General features: G+C 37.5%; 4 protein-coding genes across 4 annotated transcripts; all 4 read left to right on the forward strand.

Moving 5' to 3' along the window:
* Nucleotides 1–1,738: 1,738 nt before the first annotated feature.
* LOC120292529 lies at nucleotides 1,739–2,384 on the forward strand. Its single transcript, XM_039310769.1, has 2 exons — nucleotides 1,739–2,062; nucleotides 2,151–2,384. The coding sequence occupies exons 1-2, from the start codon at nucleotides 1,739–1,741 to the stop codon at nucleotides 2,382–2,384; spliced, it is 558 nt and encodes a 185-aa protein (XP_039166703.1).
* A 3,670-nt stretch (nucleotides 2,385–6,054) lies between these two features.
* Nucleotides 6,055–6,399, forward strand: LOC104442970 (cysteine proteinase inhibitor 5-like). Its single transcript, XM_010056342.2, has one exon. The coding sequence runs from the start codon at nucleotides 6,055–6,057 to the stop codon at nucleotides 6,397–6,399; it is 345 nt and encodes a 114-aa protein (XP_010054644.2).
* A 1,816-nt stretch (nucleotides 6,400–8,215) lies between these two features.
* Nucleotides 8,216–8,569, forward strand: LOC104442971 (cysteine proteinase inhibitor 1). Its single transcript, XM_010056343.2, has one exon. It carries the CDS (start codon nucleotides 8,216–8,218, stop codon nucleotides 8,567–8,569), a length of 354 nt encoding a protein of 117 aa, XP_010054645.2.
* A 2,061-nt stretch (nucleotides 8,570–10,630) lies between these two features.
* LOC104442973 (cysteine proteinase inhibitor 5-like) lies at nucleotides 10,631–11,002 on the forward strand. The gene has a single exon (XM_010056344.2). The coding sequence runs from the start codon at nucleotides 10,631–10,633 to the stop codon at nucleotides 11,000–11,002; it is 372 nt and encodes a 123-aa protein (XP_010054646.2).
* Nucleotides 11,003–22,190: the final 11,188 nt, after the last annotated feature.

The raw sequence follows: 22,190 nt of genomic DNA on the forward strand, positions 1-22,190 counted from the left end.
AAATTTTATCATAAAAATTAGCAACTGCCCCTACATATCTTGGTTTGTTTTTTGCACCTTGACCTTTGTCTCTGAGAACCATGAGCCATTGTCATTGTGGGTAAACACGTGGAACTTGAGCCTTCCTAGTTGAACTCCCTGTCCACTCGTTTCAAAGACATTAGGAAGCACGATCCACTTTTTGGAGCTACAGTGTTGCCCTTCTCTTGATACCCGATGTTGGATTAATTGCTTGTTATTGTTCTCGTCCTAGACATGTATTTTTTCGGAGTGCATTGCATGTCTCATCTTGACTGCCCTTCATGACAGTGAGGGTATTATCTCGATACTTCCGAATTATTTATTCAGTTTCCATTGTTACTGTATTACAAAACTAGCAGGTTATACGAGACAGGGTGTTTTTACGGGTAGCTCTTCTTCGTGGAACATTTTGCACAATTTGGCGTACGGCAATTTTTTGTCTCAGGTTAGTGCCTTGGAAATTCTTTACATCTCATTTGTTGGCAGTTTTCAAGAACAGGAAAGATAAAAAGAGAGTTTCTTGACGGTGGCTTCAAAAAGTTAGCAGACTTGGAAATACTAAAATTTAGAAACTTTTACCTAATCATATTGTAATTTTTTTTTAACACCTATTAAATAAATATCTTCTTAATTCTGCAGCAGCGAAGGACTTTCATTCAGATGGGGACTATTCTTATTGTTAATAATATAATTGCTACTGCTATTATTCTCATTATTTTCATCATTGCTATTCTTTGTATTATACTAAAGCTGGATAGAGTCTTTAGTGATCTAGCTTTTAAGAGGACTGAAAGAGATTATTTAGGATTCATATAGTTTGGTTTTTCTAGCCGTATAAGTGATTTTCCTTCAATTTAAAGGAAGCTTTCGATCGAAACTGAAGATGGGGATTTTGAGATCTGTATTATTAATTGTTTTCATTGGCTGAATGCTGTTTGTAAACCAATTACCTACGTAGTCCAATACTGGGATGATTATATTTGTACTTGGCCTGAAGTTACAAATGTGGATTGGCAATCAAATTTTATTGGAGCCTGTGTTATCTACTTCCCTCCATCGATTGATGCTATGACCTGCTTTTGTTAGTCCACCACAGTTTGCTGCTTGGGTTCGATCTGATTGTATAAGCTTTCTTTTTGCCATAAGCTTTCTTTGTTGTAATATTTAATTCACATCAAATTGTGACTGGTCTATGGGTATAATTCTAACCATCATATAAATGTCATTGCAGCAGACACTTGAGCCGCTCAAAATCGTCCGATGAGGCCCAGGACCGCGAAGTGCACAAAGAAGCAAAACTACCCGTCTCCTCCCTTCTCTGGTTTGTGCCGATTCCTCTTCTTTTTGCATGAGTTCATGTGCTTTTTTGCATATGAATCTTAGGATTGAAATTGGGTTTGCTGCATGTGGATATGAATAAGAGATTGGAGTTGGTTTTGCTACTCGTGGGTATGAATAAGAGATGGGTAGATTCGCCTGTCTTTGAATTTTCTGTCAAATGCTGTCTCTGTTTCACTACTAGTTATTATGAACAAATAGATGGGGCATTGATTGGTGGGAATGGTTTTTTTTTTGCTTGTAATATATGGTTGCTTGTAAAATTTTATATGAGGATTATTCTCTTTTTGCTTGATGTGATATCGACATCAAAGTCTACGCGCTTGAACTGGTATACCAATTGATATGGCTCATTTGATGCTCAAGTAGTTAAGGTTAAATGGCTTCCCACAAAGAGGTCTGTATGGCAAAGTGGACTAAGCCTTTGACCAATGAGCTTGTAAGCTTGTTGGTAACAAGAGGTAACAAAGGAAATCGCACCACTTCTACCTTCAACAAAACAGGATGGAATAACATACATGCCGAATTCAATAGCCGGATGGGACTCAACTTTAGTATAATTCAGTTGAAGAACAGGGTCAACAAACTAAAGAAACAGTATAGTAGTTTCAAGAAACTTTTATCACAATCTAGATTTGGATGGGAAAATATAAATAATAAGGTTGCTGTGGATGATCAAAGTGTGTGGGAGTCTCACATCAAGGTATCAATTTACCAATGTCATTTTGTTCATATTGTATTGCAAGCTTTGATTATATTGCTGACATCTGTCATTATTGTATAAATTACAGAATAATAGCAAATGGGTTAAATTCAAAAATGATGGGTTTCCTCAGTATCCTGATTTATGTATCGTGTTTGGTGATACATATGCTACTGGGAACTATGCATTAGGAAATGCAGAAGAAGTGGTAGGATATGCTGAAGAAGTGGTAGTGTCCTCTGAGAGAGATGACAATGGTGGTGACAATGGTGATGGTGGTAGTGGTTATGCAGTATGTGATCCAGAGGAATTTGATGAATAGCGTTTTGATGAGGAGGCCTTCATACCTGATACGACTACTACCTCAAATCTTAAGAAACACAAGCATGATAGGACTCCAAATTCTAAGAGGAGGAGGAAGAGTACTAGATATGATGTTAGTGACACCTGCAAAGCCATTCAAGAAATGATTAAAACCAGGACGGCTCAATCAACAAGTGGCTCTGTGACCTCAGATGCCCCATCAATTGTAGACCCCTACTCCACAGCAGTTGTGGTTGCCGTCTTAAATAGTATGCCTGATTTAGAGCAGAATATTTACAACAAAGCTGTAAACCAATCATGTCTTCATGCCAGTTGGAGAGAGGCTTTTATCACAATGCTACCTGAAAGGAGACATGGATTTCTTGAATCTCTTTAAACAGATGTTGAGTAGTATGCTATGGATTTATATATTTTGTTTAATTTCACTCTATGACTTATGTATTTGAAATACTTTGGTTTTTTTATGATGCAATTATAAAAACTTTGTGGCTATTGTTGATTATTATTAGATTCTTTACTTATATATTGTGTTTTATATATTGTATATATATATATATATATATATATATATATTTTTTTTTTTTTTTTTGCATGTGAAGGCATAGGTAATATGGAGGGGGATGAAAGTAGCATGTGTAGTGATCAAATAGCAACAGGTGAATCGGTTGAACCAATCTTTGATGATTTTGATATCGATATTATGATAGCATGGTTGAGCATGGTTACGGTGGATATGTCTTTGCATTCGAGAGAACCTATTAGGGATGGCATATTGTCAGGACCCGAATGGATCATGGAGGTTCTTCAAGGACATTCAGATAGAATATATGAATCTTTTAGAATGGAGAGATACATTTTTCTCAATCTTTGTGATTTGATGAAGGCAAGAGGTTGGCTGAAAGATAGTCGATATATAAAGGTAGATGAACAAATTGGGATATTCTTATTTATGATTTGTCACAAGAACTCGAATAGAACTTTATGCGAGAGATTCCAACGTTCGGGACAAACTATTAGCAAATACTTCACTATAGTGTTGCAAGCAGTTCTCAAACTTGCAAAAGAGATTATCGTACCGCCTTCCTTTGATGTGGTCCCAAATGAGATTCTTATGGATCCCAACCATAAACTTCATTTCAAGGTAAGATTTTCATACATTCATTTACAATATTGGTTTCATTTTGTTGCTAATCTTATATAACACTAGTCTTTGATAAAACGATAGGATTGTGTGGGCGCTATTGATGGTACTCATGTTCATGCTTCTATACATTTATCAAAGCAAATTCCATTTAGAGGCAGAAAAGGAGGTACCACTCAAAATGTGATGAGTGTATGTTCGTTTGATATGAAATTCACTTTTGTGTATGGTGGTTGGGAAGGATCTGCCAACGATTGCCGAGTGTTATCAGCAGCACTTGAGACTCCTCGCTTGGAATTTCCTCGACCTCCACTAGGTATTTTTACTTGTTCTAGAATTATCAATTTTCTTTAAGATTGTATTGTATTTACAAATCACTACTAATATATGAATATTTTGTTATAGGCAAATACTATGTTGTAGATTCTGGTTATGCATCAATGCCGGGATTCTTAACTCCTTTTAGACGCGAACGGTATCATCTAAATGAGTATAGAGGTAGAGCAAGACGACCAAGAACAGCAAGATAGTTGTTCAACTATAGGCATTCTTCACTAAGGAATGTCATTGAGAGATCATTTGCGGCATTAAAGAATCGCTTCTTTATTTTGAAACACATGCTTGCATTTGCAAGTCGAAAGCAAGCACATGTTGTAATTGCATGTTATGCTATCCATAACTACATATGTGATCAAGATAGGAGGGACAGAAACTTTTCCTTATATGGAGATCCAGAGTACTCATGTGAACCTGTACAAGATGAGGTTGTAGGTGATACATCGACCGAGGAGGAAATTGAGATGAATATGCTTAGAAAGAATATTGCCAATAAGATGGCAAGGGATCATAATATGCCGGAGATTCCATGAAATCGTGTTTTTACTTTTTGTAATGTATTTCTATTATTTTGTATTTGGGGATTTACAATCTTTGCTTTTGTATTGTGATAATGTATTTGATGATTCCTATCTCAATTCTTGTAATGTGATGTTCTACTTGATGATTTCCCTTATTTGTAATGGTCATTGTTACACTTCGTAAAATTCGCCGATTTTGTAAAATTTGCCGCAAATTATCCAATACACTTCTTAGTGTTTCTTTCTAAAATGATTGCTCAATATCGTAAACCATGGCGGCGATCAACGTGACACACTAGCATGAAGGGGATTAGAATATGGTTGCCCCCCTTCATTCTACTAGAATTTTGGGAACCTTCTATCATGCTCAAGAGTAATGCATATTGATCTCTTTTTTCTCTTGTATGGAGACTATTGATAAGTATATTGTTTGACCGTAATTACCTATCTACGTGGATGCTAAAGAATTTTGTGTGAAAATTTAGAAAATTTGATATAACATCTCGTACTTTGTATTTATTTTTTTTTGCAAAAAGGGGAGACTTTACTTTTAAAAAAAAATCATACTTTGTATTTGGGTCAATGATGTCATAAGCATATGAAATTTGTAAGAATGTACATCTCATTTGCTCAAAAAAAAGAAAATTTTGTTTTGAGAAATAGAAATTTTATTCAGAAATTTTATCAAACGAATTTCTATTTCTGAAACAGAAATTTTGTATTGTTATCAAACAGATTTTTTTCCTCAGAAACTCGTCCAGAAATAGAAATAGAAAAATTTATTTCTGTTCCAAAAACTATTTCTGGAACAGAAATGTTGTCATGCGCCCCCTAAGTATCAGGGTAACAGTAGTTTATGGTTATGTCAACTACAGATGTTAGACTTTTTAACTAGAGCGCTATATTGAGTGGATTTTTAAAAATTTCAAGGACTAGATTTCATAAAAGAGAAGTTTAGAGACAACTCTGAATTTTGAAAAAAGAAAAAGGTTAAAAGGACAACCTATCATATTGTTTTGCTCGAATTGGAATCGGCAATGGAATATTTTTCACCGAAAGTCCTTCTTCGATTTTTGTTAGAGAATACAGGGTCTGTAGTGACTTTGTGTTAAAATTGTCCTACATCGATTGTGGAATATGCTGGTAAACCGTTTATATATGTGAGGGAAAACCACGTCATTTGAGCTACTTTTTTGGGATGAGAGAATATATAAATATCTAAAAGTAGATATACTTTGGAATTTAATCAACGACACGAGTCTAAAATTTCATCCATTTTCTTGTACCATGTTAATACACTACGTACATCCAACAAAACGAAATCAACTTCTAGTATAGGGTTGAAGATTCAAAATGAAATATAAGGTTGCAAACTTTGATAAAACATGAAAGATAACAGTCCTGAAAGGCAATTGTCAATCAAGGATTCTTTGGATTTTTTTTTCCATATTAGGACCCAAACAAAATCGACTTTCAATATAGGGTTGAACTTTCAAGATGAAATATAGGGTTGCAAACTTTGACAAAACATGAAAGATAACAGTCCAGGAAGGCAATTGCCAATCAAGGAATCTTTGGATTTTTTTTTTCATATTAGGACCCAAAAAAAGGCCTATAAAAACCAGCAAGTCAAAAGGAAAAAACAAAAAAAGCATAGAGAAACAACGACAATGAGACCTCAAATCCTGCTCCTCCTCCTCTTCCTCGCCATTCTCCCTCTCTCCGCCATCGCCGCCCGTGGCCAAGGGTGGAAGCAGATCGAGGATGTGGACGATCCGCGCATCAAATCGATGGGCGAATTCGCGGTTGCCGACTTCAACAGGAAGACCCACGCCGGCCTGATTTTCAAAGCTGTCCTAACAGTAACAGATGATGTCGTGGACAGCGAAAAAACCGGGTATCTCCTGCATCTCGCCGTGGAGGGGGATCCGCCGAGCTGCTTCGACACCGTCGTTCTGGAGTTCCGCTGGCTGGACCACTGGGAGGTTTTGTACTTTGACAGTAAGAGTTGCTAAGGTTGACACCATGAATTCGATATTGATTCCGCTCGGAGTAGTTGTTATGGTTGGTCGAGAATCGAACAAGAAATAAATAATAAAAGAAAGTAGATGTGATCTCCTAAAATTGCTAAGGTTGGCAGAGGATCGAATGTTTCCGGTACGAAAAGATGTTTATTTCAATTTCGCTTTGAGTAATCCTTTTATCTTGAAATGTTTTATATCATCGTACGACTTCGTAAACGTAATATCGATCTATGTTTTGGGAGAATTTATTGTAATCATTGAATCTTTTAAAATCTGCGCATGGTCATTCGATTAAATAGATCGTCTCGTCTCGTGCATTTTTATTAACGTGGACTGCCACGTCAACGTTTATAGGGTCAAAATAATGACATGGACTGTAGCATTTTTTTTTCTCGTAAGTCAACAAATTTTTGCTCCTTTATTTATTTCTCCTTTCCTATTAGGTGAAAATAATGAGATATATACAATCGCCACGTCAAATATACCGTCAAGTTAACCATAATTTACGTTGACCATAGTTTACGGTGACGTAATCTCGTAATCTAAATGTGTTTAGAAATTTTAATTGGAGGGCTACGTTAGTGGATTTTTAAAAGTATCAACAACCACATTGCACAAGATAAAAATTTAGAGATTGCTTTGAACTTTGAAAGAAAGTCAAAGGAGGACATGTGTTATCACCTCTTTATTTATACATCTCTGGTGGAATCGCATTAGTCTCCCACAACGCTATAAATCTTTTTTTCTTCCTCTCTTTAGGTGAAAATAATTAAAGAGAGAATTATGGTTACGTCAGCTAAAGGTGTTAGAAATTTTAACTGGAGGACTATATTGAGTAGATTTTTAAAAATAACAAGAATTAGATTGCAAAAAAGAAAAGTTTTGAGGCTACTTTGAATTTTGAAAGAAAGAGAGTTAAAGGACAACACATCATATTCTGTCACAAATTGAGGTGTAAATGACACGAAGAGAAGAAGAAAAATTGGGGAAAACTGTGCTCTTCTAATTAGGGACTAGCGCTGGCAGAGACTAATGATTTAGCTAGGTCTATTAGACTTAGCCTGAACTCTCTCAAACCTACCAATTCACGACTTAATAGTCCAAATTTTTAACATGTAAGTTAATTTTTAAAATGAGTCGCCACTAATCAATTTGTGTTAGGTTAATTAGAAACCCATGGGAGAAACACTCCTGCACAACTAGAGAAACTATTTTGAAGACTTAATCACACTAATTAATAATTAATGTCCTTTCGGTACCTCATCTTTAATTAAACCCTAAGGCTTTTTGGATTTTTTAGAGGGTTTTCCATGCATTTGTGGAGGAAATATATATATATATATATATATATATATTTTAGTCTTTTTCTCATTTTTTGGATATAAAAGCATTTTTTGATTTTTGATCTTTTTTTGAAAATATAAATCATTTTTTGTCTTTTTTTGTTATTTTTTTGGCTTTTTTTTGGGAAAATATGGGGAAGTAAAGGGGGCTGGGCGTGAAGGGCCAGCCCTGACGGCTACTGCTTTTGCTTCTTCTTTTTTGTTATTTATTATTTATTATCCGAAAAAAAATATACATAAATAAATAAACTAAGTCCTAATTAAAAATCTAATCAAAATTTAGGTGTTAACAGATACCATATGATAACAAAATAAATAACACTCCTGAAAAGCAATTGTCAATCGAGGATTCCTAGGATTTTTCCAGATTAGGACAAAAATAAGCCTATAGAACCAGCAAGCCTGCTAACAAACGACCACCAACTAGACCGTGAAAGAAAGAAAAAAGCACAGAAACTACGGCAATGAGACCTCAAATGCTCCTCCTGGCCCTCTTCCTCGCCGTCCTCCCTCTCTCGGCCATCACCGCCATTGGCCCAGCTATCGCCGGCGGTATATGGGAGCCAATCAAGGACTTGAAAAACAAGCACATCATAGCGATCGCCGAATTCGCAGTAGCCGACTTCAACAGGAAGAGCCACACCGGCCTGGTTCTGAAGGCCATCCGAGGAGGGAATTCCGCGGCGGGTGATTCCGACTACAGGTATCTCCTGCATCTCAACGTGGAACAGCCGCCGTCATGTTACAAGGCTGTGGTTCTGGAGTATAACTGGCTGCACCACTGGGAGGTTTTGTCCTTTGATAGCGAGACTTGCTGAGATTGATACAAAGAAATCGATTTCAAAAGCTATGTAGCTCTCTCTTTTGCTATTTGAACGACAAATAAAGTTACGGTTCATTGGTCGAGACTTGAATATTTCCCGGTATGAAAAAATCCGTTCCAATTTTGCTGAGAGTAATCGTTACGGTTGGTTGAGAATTCAACAGGAAACTAAAAGAAAGTTGCGATTCAATGAGACATCCTAAAATCGCTATAGTTGGCGGAGGGTCCAATGTTTCCTAGTACCTCAATTTCGCTTAGAGTAATCCCGTATCTCAAGAAGTTTATATCATCACAAAACTTCTTAATGTGATATCAATCTACATTTTTTTTTGGAAGAATTTATTGTAAATTAGACTAATAGGTATGGAAAGTCACGGTGCCATAGGTTTGGCAACCTGAACCTTTTCTATTAACTCATCATTTCCAAGCATATGATACGGAAAAGAATCGATATTGCAAACCACAAGGATGAAATACCCATCAAATTTATCACCTAAGTTCAGTTATCACAAAATTATGTATAAAAATCCACGCAATCGTCTGGCCATGATTCTAATTGTGTATTTCTAGAGCGATGATATGGGCAGTATTTGGATTTTTTTTTCAATGTTTAATGTAATATCTGAACTTTTTTTTTCATTGATCTAATTATTGATTTTTTTTTTTAAAATGTGCTCATAAGTCATTCGATTAAGTGTACGCCACGTCTTGCGTACTTTTCAAATGTGGACTGTCACGTTATATTCATAATTCAACAAATCTTAATTCTTTTATTTTTCAGTGTAAATAATGAGATATTATATATATGAAGTGGAGTTTACCTATAAGCCAATACGATGTCAAGCTAACCATAGTTTATGGTTATGTCATCTAAATGAGTCAGAATTTTTAATTGGAGGCTACGTTGAGTGGACTTTCGAAAGTTTCAAGAACTAGATCGCATAAAATAAAAAGGAGAACGCACATTATTATATCTCAATTTATATATCTCTTGTGAAAACGCATTAATCTCTCACAATACATTAGATCGCCGCTCAATTATCCCACAGAACTCCAATGCTCCATCAAGACATAATTTAGGACAACCAATGTATAAATATAAATATGTATTTATATCACTACGCCCTTCTACTATCTATAATTTGGCTACAAAATCGGTGCCCAAGTCGTGCAAATTATATAGGAAACATCCGGCAGTAGGTTGAACCACTTCTTAGAAATTGGTCCAACAAACACATAAAGTCTAGAAAACTAATTGGAGATTTTCAGAACATAGTTGGATTTATTTGTAATTCTCTTGATAAAGCAGGACCGGCCCACTTAGAATCCGTCCCTAGCCGATTGATATTAATCATGAACATTCAGCAACCATTGGAAAAAATAAAAGAAGAAGAGATAATTACATAAATGATCTATGGACTTTGGCTCCATGCGCAATATAGTTCTTGAATTTTAAATTTGTTTAATATGGTCTATGATATTTAGCTTGATATATAATGTGATCCTTAAACTTTTAATTTGTTCAATATGATCTCTCAACTTTTGATATATGTTCAATGTAATCCCTAAATTATACGAAAATATTCAATATTGTCTTTTCATTAATTCAAGTTCAATGACAACATTAAACATTTCATATAGTACAAGGACTAAATTTGAACATGTATAAAAAATCTAAGAATTACATTAAATGAATTAAAAGTTCAACAGCGATATTGCACATTAAGCTAAAGTTCAAGGACCACATTAAACAAATTATAAGTTAAGAGACCAAAGTGTACATCGAATCAAAGTTTAATAATCATTTACATCATTTTCCCTAAAAGGAATTATACGGTTGCAAACTTTGGTAAAGGATAAATATAAAATATGGCAAAGAAATAAAATCAGAATCATAAAAAGACAGATCTTCGGTTGACAAATTTGCACTTTCACTAAAGTATCTTGTAGTTTTCACATATAAAGGAACAAATCTGCCGACAAGCAACCATCGACTCCATCGTTAGAAAGGAAGCAGCAGCTGTTGCATAACATCAGTTACATAACATCAAAGACGATGAGACCTCAAATCCTCCTCTTAATAACCTCCCTCGCGGTCCTCCTTCTCTCGGCCATCGCCGCCGCCGACGATGCCGCGGACTCCCCGGTCGGACCCCCGGAGCCGATCAAGGACGTGCACGATCCGCAAGTCCAATTCCTCGCCCAAGTCGCGGTCAACTCCTACAACTTGGAGCACCGCCGCTACCTGATTTTGAAGGAGGTCGTGGGAGGGGAGACTCAGGAAACTCGCAAATTCATCAACTATCTCCTGCATATCGTCGTGAACCAGACGTCGTCGCTGTGTTACAGGACCATGATCCGCGACCGGAAGAAGGGCCCGCGCTACCGGGAGTTCGAGTTCTTCGAAAGTGAGATTTGCCAAGCGTAATCCGAAGCATTCGATGTAAGAGCCATGTAGCTCTCTCTCTCTCTCTCTCTAATCTTATGAGAAATAAGTTGCCATTCAATACGACGTCGTAAAATTGTTAATGCTGGTCGAGATTTGAACTTTTCACAGCAAGAAGAATTTCGGTTCACTTATGATTTTTAGAGTAATCCTTAATCTGCATTCGCCTGGATTTAGATTGGGATCGAATGGATAGGATAAGATAGGATTACAACTCTTTCAAATATCCTCTGGATCGTGAAAAAACCATTTCCCATGTTTGCTGCAATCCGAGATTAGGATTCAATGGTGAAACCTTTCAATTCTAGTGCAGCATCTTGTTACTAGCACCATTTTGCGCTTCGCCGAAGCTTCTCCTCCTCTTTTGAAATCTTCCAATTGTTAACAGAGTCTCAAATCTGAGTAGAGGATAGGATCGGACATCGAAACATTACAGCAAAATCAAACAACCACCGCTTGGGACCAAAATAGAGCGCCGAAAATTTTGTGCACTTTGTTTTTTTTTTTTTTTTTTTTTTTTTTTTTTTTGGTAAAGTCACTTTGGTTTTTGCTTCTTCTTCTTCTTTTTCAAAGATGACTTTATGGGTCAATGCATCAATTTTGATTATTCATCATCGATAGCCGATTCGGTTCGACGGTCAACAAATGACAATGGGCTGAACAGCGAGGACAATTAGCGTCCAACGATGGTCGGGAGTGATAAGTTGTTGTGGTGGTGTTCCTTGCACAGTAGCCGGTGAAGCCGAACTCCATCACTCCATCGGTGAAGGAAATTGTTATTTTAAAAAAAAAAAAACTTTTTTATCCAATCCAAGTTTATCCCACTTCTTAGCTCGATTTTCTTATCCACCATTTTATCCGGATTTATCTAGTTCAAAAAAAGTTATCAAACACTAGATAGGATATTTTGTTATCCTACTCAAGCTCAAATCGAAACAATCAAATGTAGCCAAAATGTTTAAATCATCACACAAGATCACATTGTTATATCAATTTTATTTTATTTTTTTGGTAAAGGTAAGATATGTATTAACTTTAACCCAAAAAGGAACTTTACAAAAGAAGGAGACCCGACACCAACAGACGGAACTTGCACTCATGGTGACATTAGGAAATGTCAATAAGAGTGCAAGGGTTTCATGGTAACCAAATTGAGAAACTAGATGGGCTAAGGCTTCAGCTCTGTTGCATCCTCCTATTGGTTAGGGTATCCGCCACCTGTTGGAAGGTCATAGCCTTGTCCTTGACAATCTTGTGTAGGCACTTCTTCACAGCTGGCAGAAAAAGATTGTGATTACGGAAAATGATATTGTTCTTTTCCTTCCAAATAATATTGTGCACATTGTTATATCAATTTAATATTAATATTTTGAAGAATTTATTGCAAAATATACTAAACTATGACGTCTTTTCAGTAATCGTTTACCTAATATTTCGGTGATAATCTTACTTCTACAAATTATACGCTTGAAAAATTCGAACTTCAACGGAACTTTATTAGGGCAACCAAATATTGTAGGAAGAGTAATTCTCGTTCGTTGTTTTTTAGTGTTATGTGTGAAATCCTCGGCAAAATGGCATTAATCAATTAATTAATTATGTATTCGAGAAATATGTCGTTTAATTTTTCTTAGTCTCTCATTAAATTTACTTTCCAAACATTTCTGTCCATGAGAATATAAATTCGACAATTCGTGTGGTTATTGATTCTTGCATTTTGCTTTTTCGAAATCTAAAAGTCTAGTATCATTACAAATCTCGCATTGGGCATTGTAGCTATGATCGATCAATTCTCAGTTTGTTTCACTGGAAAGTTTGGATTTGTACAAATCTGTTTTCGTATTTGCCTTAATTAGCAAGATTAGGTCTTCCTAGGGAAAACTACTAGATACGCTCGTCCTACATTTGCTCAGTATTGTCGATACTCCAAATTATGTTAGCTCATTTCACATTTCACGTTAGACCGATTTGTACAACTCTATTTTGATATGTGCCTCTTTATTTTTTTTTTTTTTTTTTTTGGTCGAAAAGAAGTGACGTGGTATTCTTACTTAAAAGGAGTCTTACAAGATAAAAACGGACTAATGTCCGAACATAATATGTTCCAAAGAGGCAATGGAGGGTTAATCCACCAGTTGAAAGGGAGCTTGTTCGCGCGGTGAGATCGTGCAATCCAGTCCGCAGCACGGTTTTCTTCGCGTGTACAACAGTTAACTTGGACATTCACACACTGACCCAGCTCTTGTTTGCATTTTCTGAACGCTTCTTTTAAGTTCCATTGAGAATCGGCCCGGCCCATTACCTGGTCAACTACTAGACTACAATCACTTTCGCAAATCCAGCGAAGCAGTTGACTTCAGAAGTCCCTCACGTGCCACCTTTGGAAGTCTTTGATATAAAAGAGACCGTGGAAAAGGGCGTCGAGTTCCGCCTCCTGCGAAGAAGAAACCCTAGAAGTGCTCGCGAAGCCCTCGACCATCAGCCCCGACGAATCCCTCACAACTCCAGCCACAGAGCAAAGAAACTCTCCTTGAATCCAAGATGCATCAACATTCAACTTCAAGTCTGATCTATCCGGAGGTTTCCATCGCAGAGGTAAGGCGCGATTAGGGTTTGGTCGATTCTTTCTCTTTTGTCCTTGAGTACAAATTGAGTGTTGATCTTGCGCACATCTCAGTGTATCAGCCGAATTCGGTGCTTTTGCTCGAAAGATCCAGCCGTTCCTTGCATTCCATATGTGCCAGAGGATCAATCCTGTATATTCCCGGTCAAGTATGTCTTTAGTTGTTCAAAAAGCTTCCATTATCCACTTATCTGCTCGGGTAATCTCGTTTGTTGGACTTAGACCCCTACAAGTTGAATCTGCCCATATGCGTTTGGTCCATTTACACAAAAAGAAGAGATGTTCAGTTGATCCTACCTTCGTACAGCAAATTGGACAGAGTGGATCTGTGATAATTTTTCTTCTGTGTAGATTTTCCCTCGTGGGGATGGCATTTTGACAGAGTGCCCAAAGGAAAGTCTTGATTTTCGGTAACACATCAAGGCTCCAGATTCTTGTCCATAAGGTACGTGGCGGTCGAAACGAGCAGGAGGCCTTATTTATGTTTTGTTGTGTATTGACTACAATTGCTCTGTTGTAGCCACTTTTAACAGTATATTTCTCAGTATTGTTACCTGTCCAAACTAGATAATATGGATGCGGTAGTGGGTTCAGTGGGATAGCCAGGATCTCATTGACAATACCTTCGTTATACAGATGTTGAATCTTTTGTACATTCCACTCTCTGGAATTTTCCTATATGAGTTCAAAAACCATCAGGGGTTCTGTTGTATTGCTTTGTCCACCCCGTACCTCTTGCATCAACCATTTATCTTGTCAAATACGAATAGATTTACCATCCCCAACTAACCATTTGATATTTTCTTTAATTGTATCTCTACCAATAATCAAACTCCGCCATCCCCATGAGGGACGTTGTCTAGTGCTCGCTGTCCAGAGGTCCTCATTGGGAAAATAGATTCCTTTCAGCACTCTACTACACAATACAGAGGGAGAATTTGATAGCCTCCAAACTTGCTTGCCTAACATGGCATAATTAAAGGTAATCAAATCTTTGAAACCCATTCCTCCTTCATCTTTACGAGTTTTCATTACCTCCCAGTTTTCCAATGAATTCCTCTCTTCTTATCATCTTTTTCCACGAATGATGCAATTCGCTGTTCAATTGCTCTGCAGATAGATACTGGTAGCTTAAAGATGGACATAGCATGCATAGGTATGGACTGAACAACGCTTTTAATCAGCACCTCCTTCCCTGCCTTGGTAAGTAATTTCTCTTTCCACCCTTCAAGCTTTGTATTGACCCTAGCTAAAATCCATGCAAAAAGTTCTTTTTTTTATTGTCCCCAATCTGTGGGAATGCCTAAATACTTCCCTGTTTTTTCAAATACCGGAACCCTTAATTATGTGGCCATATTTCTTTTCAATGTAGAGGGACAATTGACACTAAAATACACCCCCGATTTGTTTTTTTTTTTTTTTTTTGTGACCCAGGGAACCTCCGTGCGCCACTTCGCGGTGGAGAGTAAACCCTGGAGTGGGTAGGGCCCCCACCACTGGCCCATCCACAAGTAAGTCGCGCGTTGAGCATTGAAGCACTGCGAACGCGAAGTCTCGAACTCTTCCCCAAGCCTTAACCGCGCGGCCACCGCGTACACCCCCGATTTGTTTAAGTTTATAGCTTGTCCCGAAGCATAGCAGTATTGTTTCAGTATCAATGCCAGGTTTTGACATTCCATGATAGTATCATCCATAAAAAAGATAACATCATCCACAAACAATAAATGTGATAGTCTAGGACAAAACCTGTTCAACTGAATTCCTTTGAGGCTGCCATCTGTAATAGCTTTATGCATCAGCCAAGTGAGAACATTAGAGACCAGAATAAATAAATAAGATGATAGAGGGTCGCCTTGTCTGAGTCCCCTTGAGGGATGGAAGAAATTGGTAGGTTCTCCATTAATCTTCACGCTGAAAGAAACTATAGACACACATTGCATGATAAGTGTGATCCACTTTCCACAAAATCCCATATGCTGCATACTGTTGGAGAAATCTTCGTGAAGTGTTTTGAAGTTGACAAAACGTTTCCATCAGTCTAGTCTGAAGGTCTGCAGACTCTGTTAGTTAAAGTCTGAAGACTTCTGGACAGCCAGACTCAAGACTCAAAGTCTATCCTCATTGTGAGTCTCTAATCCGTTGAAGAAAGGTTATCCGTAACCTGGATGTTTTGTTCGGGATTTAACCTTATCATCTAGAGAAGATCTCGTGGCTGGAGAAGACGTATCAGAATCCTTTGATTGATCAAGATTGATTCAATGATTGAAGATTCGATGATTGTCTAAATATTATTGGAAGGTTCTACTTATGGAAACCGAGATCTTGATTGTATGGGCGAACAGGATTGATGGGCTATCAACACGTTCCTTTAATAGCTCGAACAATCTTCCTAATTGATTCCGTCCAACGGGTAGATTGGAGGAATTCCTTTGGTAAGTGCCAACGGGTATGATGGCATAAAGGAGTATATAAGGAAGACGTTTTTAGTTGTTTGAGGTGTGCGCGATAGAAGAATTCCAAAGTCTGAAGCTCCTATTTGTTTAGATAAATCCTTTGAGCGAATACTTGTATACAAAAGAGAATCTATATTTGTGAGAGACCTTGAGGAGGTGTGGTAGAACATCTACACTTTGTGGAATCAAGGTAAAGCTGTGCTGTAACTTCTCTTTTGATCATAGTGAAATCCAATAGGTGGCTGTCGGTGCGGAAGAGTGGACGTAGGCTTGGAATAAGCCGAACCACTATAAATCCTGTGTTCAATTTTCTCTTCCTCACTCTCTCTACCTCGATCGTATTTCATTTTGTTAATTAAGAGAGAATTTACTTTCTATCATATGTTAAGAATCGCTTCCGTATATCGATAAATTGTTTAGGCACCTATTCACCCCCCTCTAGGTACTCATACTAGCAATATCACATACAATCCCTCAAAAAATCCCATTCAATTCGATCATATGCTTTCTGCATGTCTAGTTTAAGGATAGCCTGATGTTTGTTCCTCTTTTTTGTGATGCGCAGTTGGTGTAATACTTCCTGCACAATGAAGATATTGTCCTGTATCTGTCTACCTTGGACAAATGCACACTACTCTGGTTCAATAATAGAGGGTAACCACTTCTTTAGTCTGTTTGCTAGAAGTTTTGAAATTACTTTGTAACTGAAGTTGCATAGGCTAATAGGTCTGTATTGACTTATGGTTTCAGGGTTCTTCACTTTAGGGATTAAGGAGAGGTGTGTCTGGTTAAGTATGGGATCAAGAAGCCCTGTCTGGAAAAAATTCAGAACTAACTGAAGCAGGTCAATTTTTACATTATCCCATGATTTTTGATAAAACATACCATTGAAGCCATCTGGGCCAGGTGTTTTGAGTGCTCCCATCTGAAAAACAACTTCTTGGATCTCCTCAAGCGAAGGTACAGCCACTAGATCATCATTCAGGTGTTGTGTTATAGGTGAGGGACATTGGGTAAGAATAGGTTGGTATTGCCTTGGGCCCTCTGAAGTATATATCTCTTTATAAAAAGACAGAATATGGTTGCGGATTAGGATAGGATCTCTACACCAGTTTGCATCTTCAAATTGCAGCATTGTTATTCTATTTCTCTGCCTCCGTTGTATAGTTGATGCATGAAAAAATCTGGTATTCTTGTCTCCCCATTGCATCCATTTAATCCGGGACCTCATACCCCAAAATTGTTCCTCTTGTCTGTGTAATTTTTCTATCTGCTGGATAATGCTCTGTTTTTCCTTTCTACAAGTGTGCTGGTCATACCGATTAGTAAGCTCTGTAAGAGCCATATTCAGCTCTTTTATCTGCAGCCTTGCATTGGCAAACTTTTATTTACTCCACTTTGCCAATACTTTTGATGTCTCCTTTAATTTTTCTGAAAATGTGCATGGTGAGATAGAGTTAGGTTTCCATGTTTGTTGCATAAGTTCATAATACTCTTCATGCTCTGTCCAGAAAACCTCTATTTTGAAAGACCTCTTTGTCTTTGTCTTCTCAGGATAGAGTCGGAGAATAAGAGGACTATGATCCGATCCAATAGCTGGAAGGGCTTGTACTTCAGCTTCAGAAAAGGTAATTCTCCACTCTAAGGTGCATAGTGCTCTGTCTAAACGTTTCTTCACAAGATCTTCCCCATCTCTATTATTGGCCCATGTATATGCACACCCATGACTATCCATATCCATTAGGGAGAGGTTATTTATCATATTTCTGAATGATGCAATTCGACTATTATCCGCTTCTTTTTTCCCAACTTTTTCCCACACATATAGAATTTCATTAAAATCACCCATGCAGATCCACGGCCAGAAGCATGGATAAAAGTAATTTGCATATGTTGCCTGCTATCTGGATCCATACAATCTACATCAATATAGTACTTTGAACTAGTTTTTACCTTCAATAACACTTCCTCCTGCCACAAAAGAGCTAAACCCCCTGCTGTACCTAAAGGATTAACCAGGAAAATTTTCTAGAAGGGTAATTTTTGCAAACTTTTTCCACCATAGCCTATTTGTTTTTAGTCTCCATAAGAAATAGAATACTGGGCCTTTCTTTAGCCGTTAAGGCTTTTAGCTCTTGAATTGTCAGGGGGTTGCCCAGCCCCTGACAATTCCAACTAACGATTTTCATGGCGTCATAGGTTGCTTATTAGGGCCAGCCACCAGAGCCCATCATTGTCCTTCTGCAACCAATTTCACAAGAGTATCCAGAAATTAAGTATCATCAATCATGAGGGGGATTTTCTCAGTAATACATTTCTGTTTTTTCGCCTTCTGAACTTTCATATTCTTCTTGCTGCTTTTTCCTACTTTTGATAGGACTTGTTTATGGTTCTCAGAACATTGAACCAGTTTGCCATGGTCTGTGACTTCGTGGAAAGACCCTTCATGAACTGGAAAGACCCTTCATGAACTGGAGCTATCTCTTTGCCAAGAGAGCTGTCAAGTCTTCTTTTGCCGCAAGCTCCAAGTTGTATATCAGGGGCTGTTTCATGAGCTATGATCTCCATACCACCGGATTGTGATGGTGTCACAGGTACTGTCTCCTCCATAGTAATGTCTTCTTCAATTTGGCCATAAAAAGTCTCCCAATAAGGGCTATGCTCACTTGTTTCTGATTTCAGCCAGGGCCCATATGATCCGATTTTGTTATTTCCCCAAGGTGACTGTTCATAAGGAATTTCAGTACAATCGGAAGCATAGTGTCCTATTCTCCCACAAGAATAACATAAATGGGGAAGACGCTCATACTTGAATTCCACCCATAGCCATTTGGATCCAATATCCAGGATTGCCCCCGATTTCAAAGGTGCATTCAGATCAACTTCTACTCTGACTCTTCCTCCTCTCTGTTTATTTCCTGTAGTATCAAGGCTAACTTCCAAGACTCGACCGATTCTACTTCCCAGATCTTTGAAGACTTGCTCTACTCTCCAACCAGGGGGAACGCCTCCAATACGCACCCAAAAGGCAGCTTTGGTAAACTCATAACAATGCTCAAGGATTTCTGGCTCACGATGTCTTAATACAAGCAAATTACTCGAATACGACCAAGGTGAAGCCTTCATAATTCTCACTTTTTCCTCCTCCGTTTGAAACATAAAAGTAAATAGCCCCAGTTCTTTTTGTGCACAGATAATAGTATCAGCTTTCCACGCTTTTTTCATAGTGGTTACAAATGCTGGGAAATTGACATTAGGTTTGGAGAAGAGCTTGCCAAAGAGAGTGCGTGAACATTCCTCCTTTTTTGACTGAGAAATTTCAGGGGATACTTCGACAACATCTTCCTCAGACCAAAGGTAACCCAGTCTTTTATATAGTGCTGCCACTCGCAATTCATTATCTTCTTTTCTCTCCATGAATACTAATAATCTTTACTTGTCCGATCCACCAACCTTGATGATCGAAAATACCCTTCTTCCTCAAATACGCTCAATCAATCGACCAGCACAGAAGCTCGAGAATACTCATCTTCCTCAAATGCAGAAACTCGATCAACCAGCATGAAGACTCATCACTATCAACCACTACTTCTCCACAATAACTGAAGCCATCGACTGAAGAAATCCACCAAAACAAAATACTTACCCAATCGCCCTATATCCGAAGAAACCTAGAGATAATCCGAAGGCTAAACTGCTAGATCCACACCAAAGCAGGAGAATGATGGCTAGATCGGCACACTCCACTGTTCGATTCGCATTTCCGACTACTACCCAGCAACATTGAGGAGTTTTTTTTTTTTTTAATAACTACGGAGCAAAAAAAGGAAGGAAAAGAAGGTTACGGAAGCAAAAAGGGCTTAGGGTTTGGGAAAGGAAGCACTACCATGACGGTAGAGAATCATTCGCATGAAGGTCTTAGGGTTGAGAAGAGAACACTACCATGGCAAATTATTAGACACTTAGGATGCGCATGACAAAATTTCTGAAACAGAAATTGATTTTAGAAAAATTTTAGTTTCTAATTTCTTCTTCATATTTATTTCTGGAATAGAAATAGAAAAATCAAATTGCGTTACCAAACGGATTTCTGTTCCAAACCTATTCCAGGGAACAGAGAAATAGATAAATAAAAATTTTATCATACGCGCCCTCATTCTCCTTTAGCCCAATCTAACGGCTTTGGCTCAGGTAAAATAAGCTAATGAAGTTGTGAATACCCGAAAAAAATTAATAACACCGTGGGGCTTGGTCCCATGGTCTAGGACATGATTTGCGAGTCAAAGGACACAAGTTCGGTATTAAATATCCTTTGTCTCGCGAAATCTTGTTTAATCTGTGAAAGACAGCCTCAAGCTAAGAGTATGGTTGGATACTAATCTCGCGCTCTCCACTCACATCATAGGAGGGTAAGGACAACAAGACAGTGGTGCAAGGGCTAGCATTTTCACCCTGGTAAATGTGTAAATCAATAATTACGCCGAGAACGGATCTAACAAAAATCAAGAGAGAAAATCAGTGCTTTGCAGGAGCATCTGCGCACTTACAAGAACAGAGTCTCGTTGAAGGAAAATCTGATCTTCATAAGAGCATCAGCTCACCGATAAGTTAGTCTTTTGGATGGTATACAGATGGCCCCCTCTCTGACCAATCTCAAAAAGAAACAAAAAGATGTTACCCAAAAATAAGGAAAAAAAGATTTTTTTTTGGAAGGAAATAGGAATAATGACATAAATATTTCCTAAATTTTAGTTCAATGTATAATGTGATTCATAAACTTTCAATCCGTTCAATGTGGTGCTTGAACTTTAGCCAAATATTCAATATAATCCCTGAACTTTTAATTTGTTCGAGTAGCCATTGGACTTATGATACATATTCTATGTAATCCCTAAACTATATAAAAATGTTCAATGTAGTCCTATCATTAATTCAACATAATAGACAATATTGTTTTTTTCATATGGTTCGGGGACTATATTAAATATATTAAAAGTTCAAGAAATACATTACACATCGAGTGAAAGTTCATGAACTATTTATAACATTCCCTTTAAATCTTAAAAGAGAAAATCCATGCTCTTCTAAGTTGTTGTCGGATGACAGAAAATTCGCCCATGTGAGAGCCATATATGTAAAATGAAGTCTTGTCCAAGAAAATGTTTATGCTTTCCAAGAGCATCAGCACATTGGTAAATTGGCCTTGGATGGCTGACAAATGGCATGTCGCAAAGGTTTTAACCTCCTCCTCCTCCTCCTCCTCCTCTCCACGCTCGGCATCGGCTTGGCGCATGGAGAAGTGATTTCATTCTTGTCGAAAGAGGTAACCGTTTTTCCTCAATTTAAGTCCATTGCTTTCAGTTCATGAAAAATGTTTTCTACATATCGATTAATACCAAAAAGTTGAAAAATAATTTTTTAGCAAGAATCTTTTTAAAATAACAAATGGACTCTTAATCGAAACAATTTGGCACGATGCATAAAGATGCAAACCACAAAGGCACCACCAGCAATTTTATCGAAAATGGTTAAAGAAAATGAATGAAAAACGTCCTCAACATTAATATTTATCGAGAAAAGTTTTGGACATGTAAGTGAGCCTTAACCCACAAAACAATGAGCAATTCTGTAGCTTTCTTGCACAAAAAGAAGGGAAGTTGTCGTCCAGAACATAAGGAAAGGAAACATTACTTTTCTAAACCTTCTCATAAAATTTACGACCGTCTTTATGGCGTGTTTTCGAAACCCTCTTGCGGAGATAAGTGAATTAGAAACCTCAAAAATATTTAAAAAGTGTCACCAAGTCACAAAACTTATAAAAAGTATAATCAAATATTAAAACTTAGAAAATTGATATAATTAAGTCCTTTCATTTACTCCATCCAATTAGACTAAAGGAAAATGCCAATGTGGCTATTTATTATTTTCTCTCTTACGTGACATTAATCTTACTAAAATATGAAAAATAAAACTAAAATGATGTCATTTCGGCCTTGAAAAACAAAAAGAGGCAAGGGGAAGGACCTGCCCTGCCACCACCTCACCGCCGCCAAAAAGTTTTGGTGAGGCTTGTGGAGGACCTAATAACCCTTAC

This window comes from Eucalyptus grandis, chromosome 4 (genome assembly GCF_016545825.1).
Source record: "Eucalyptus grandis isolate ANBG69807.140 chromosome 4, ASM1654582v1, whole genome shotgun sequence".
NCBI classification, from domain to species: domain Eukaryota; kingdom Viridiplantae; phylum Streptophyta; class Magnoliopsida; order Myrtales; family Myrtaceae; genus Eucalyptus; species Eucalyptus grandis.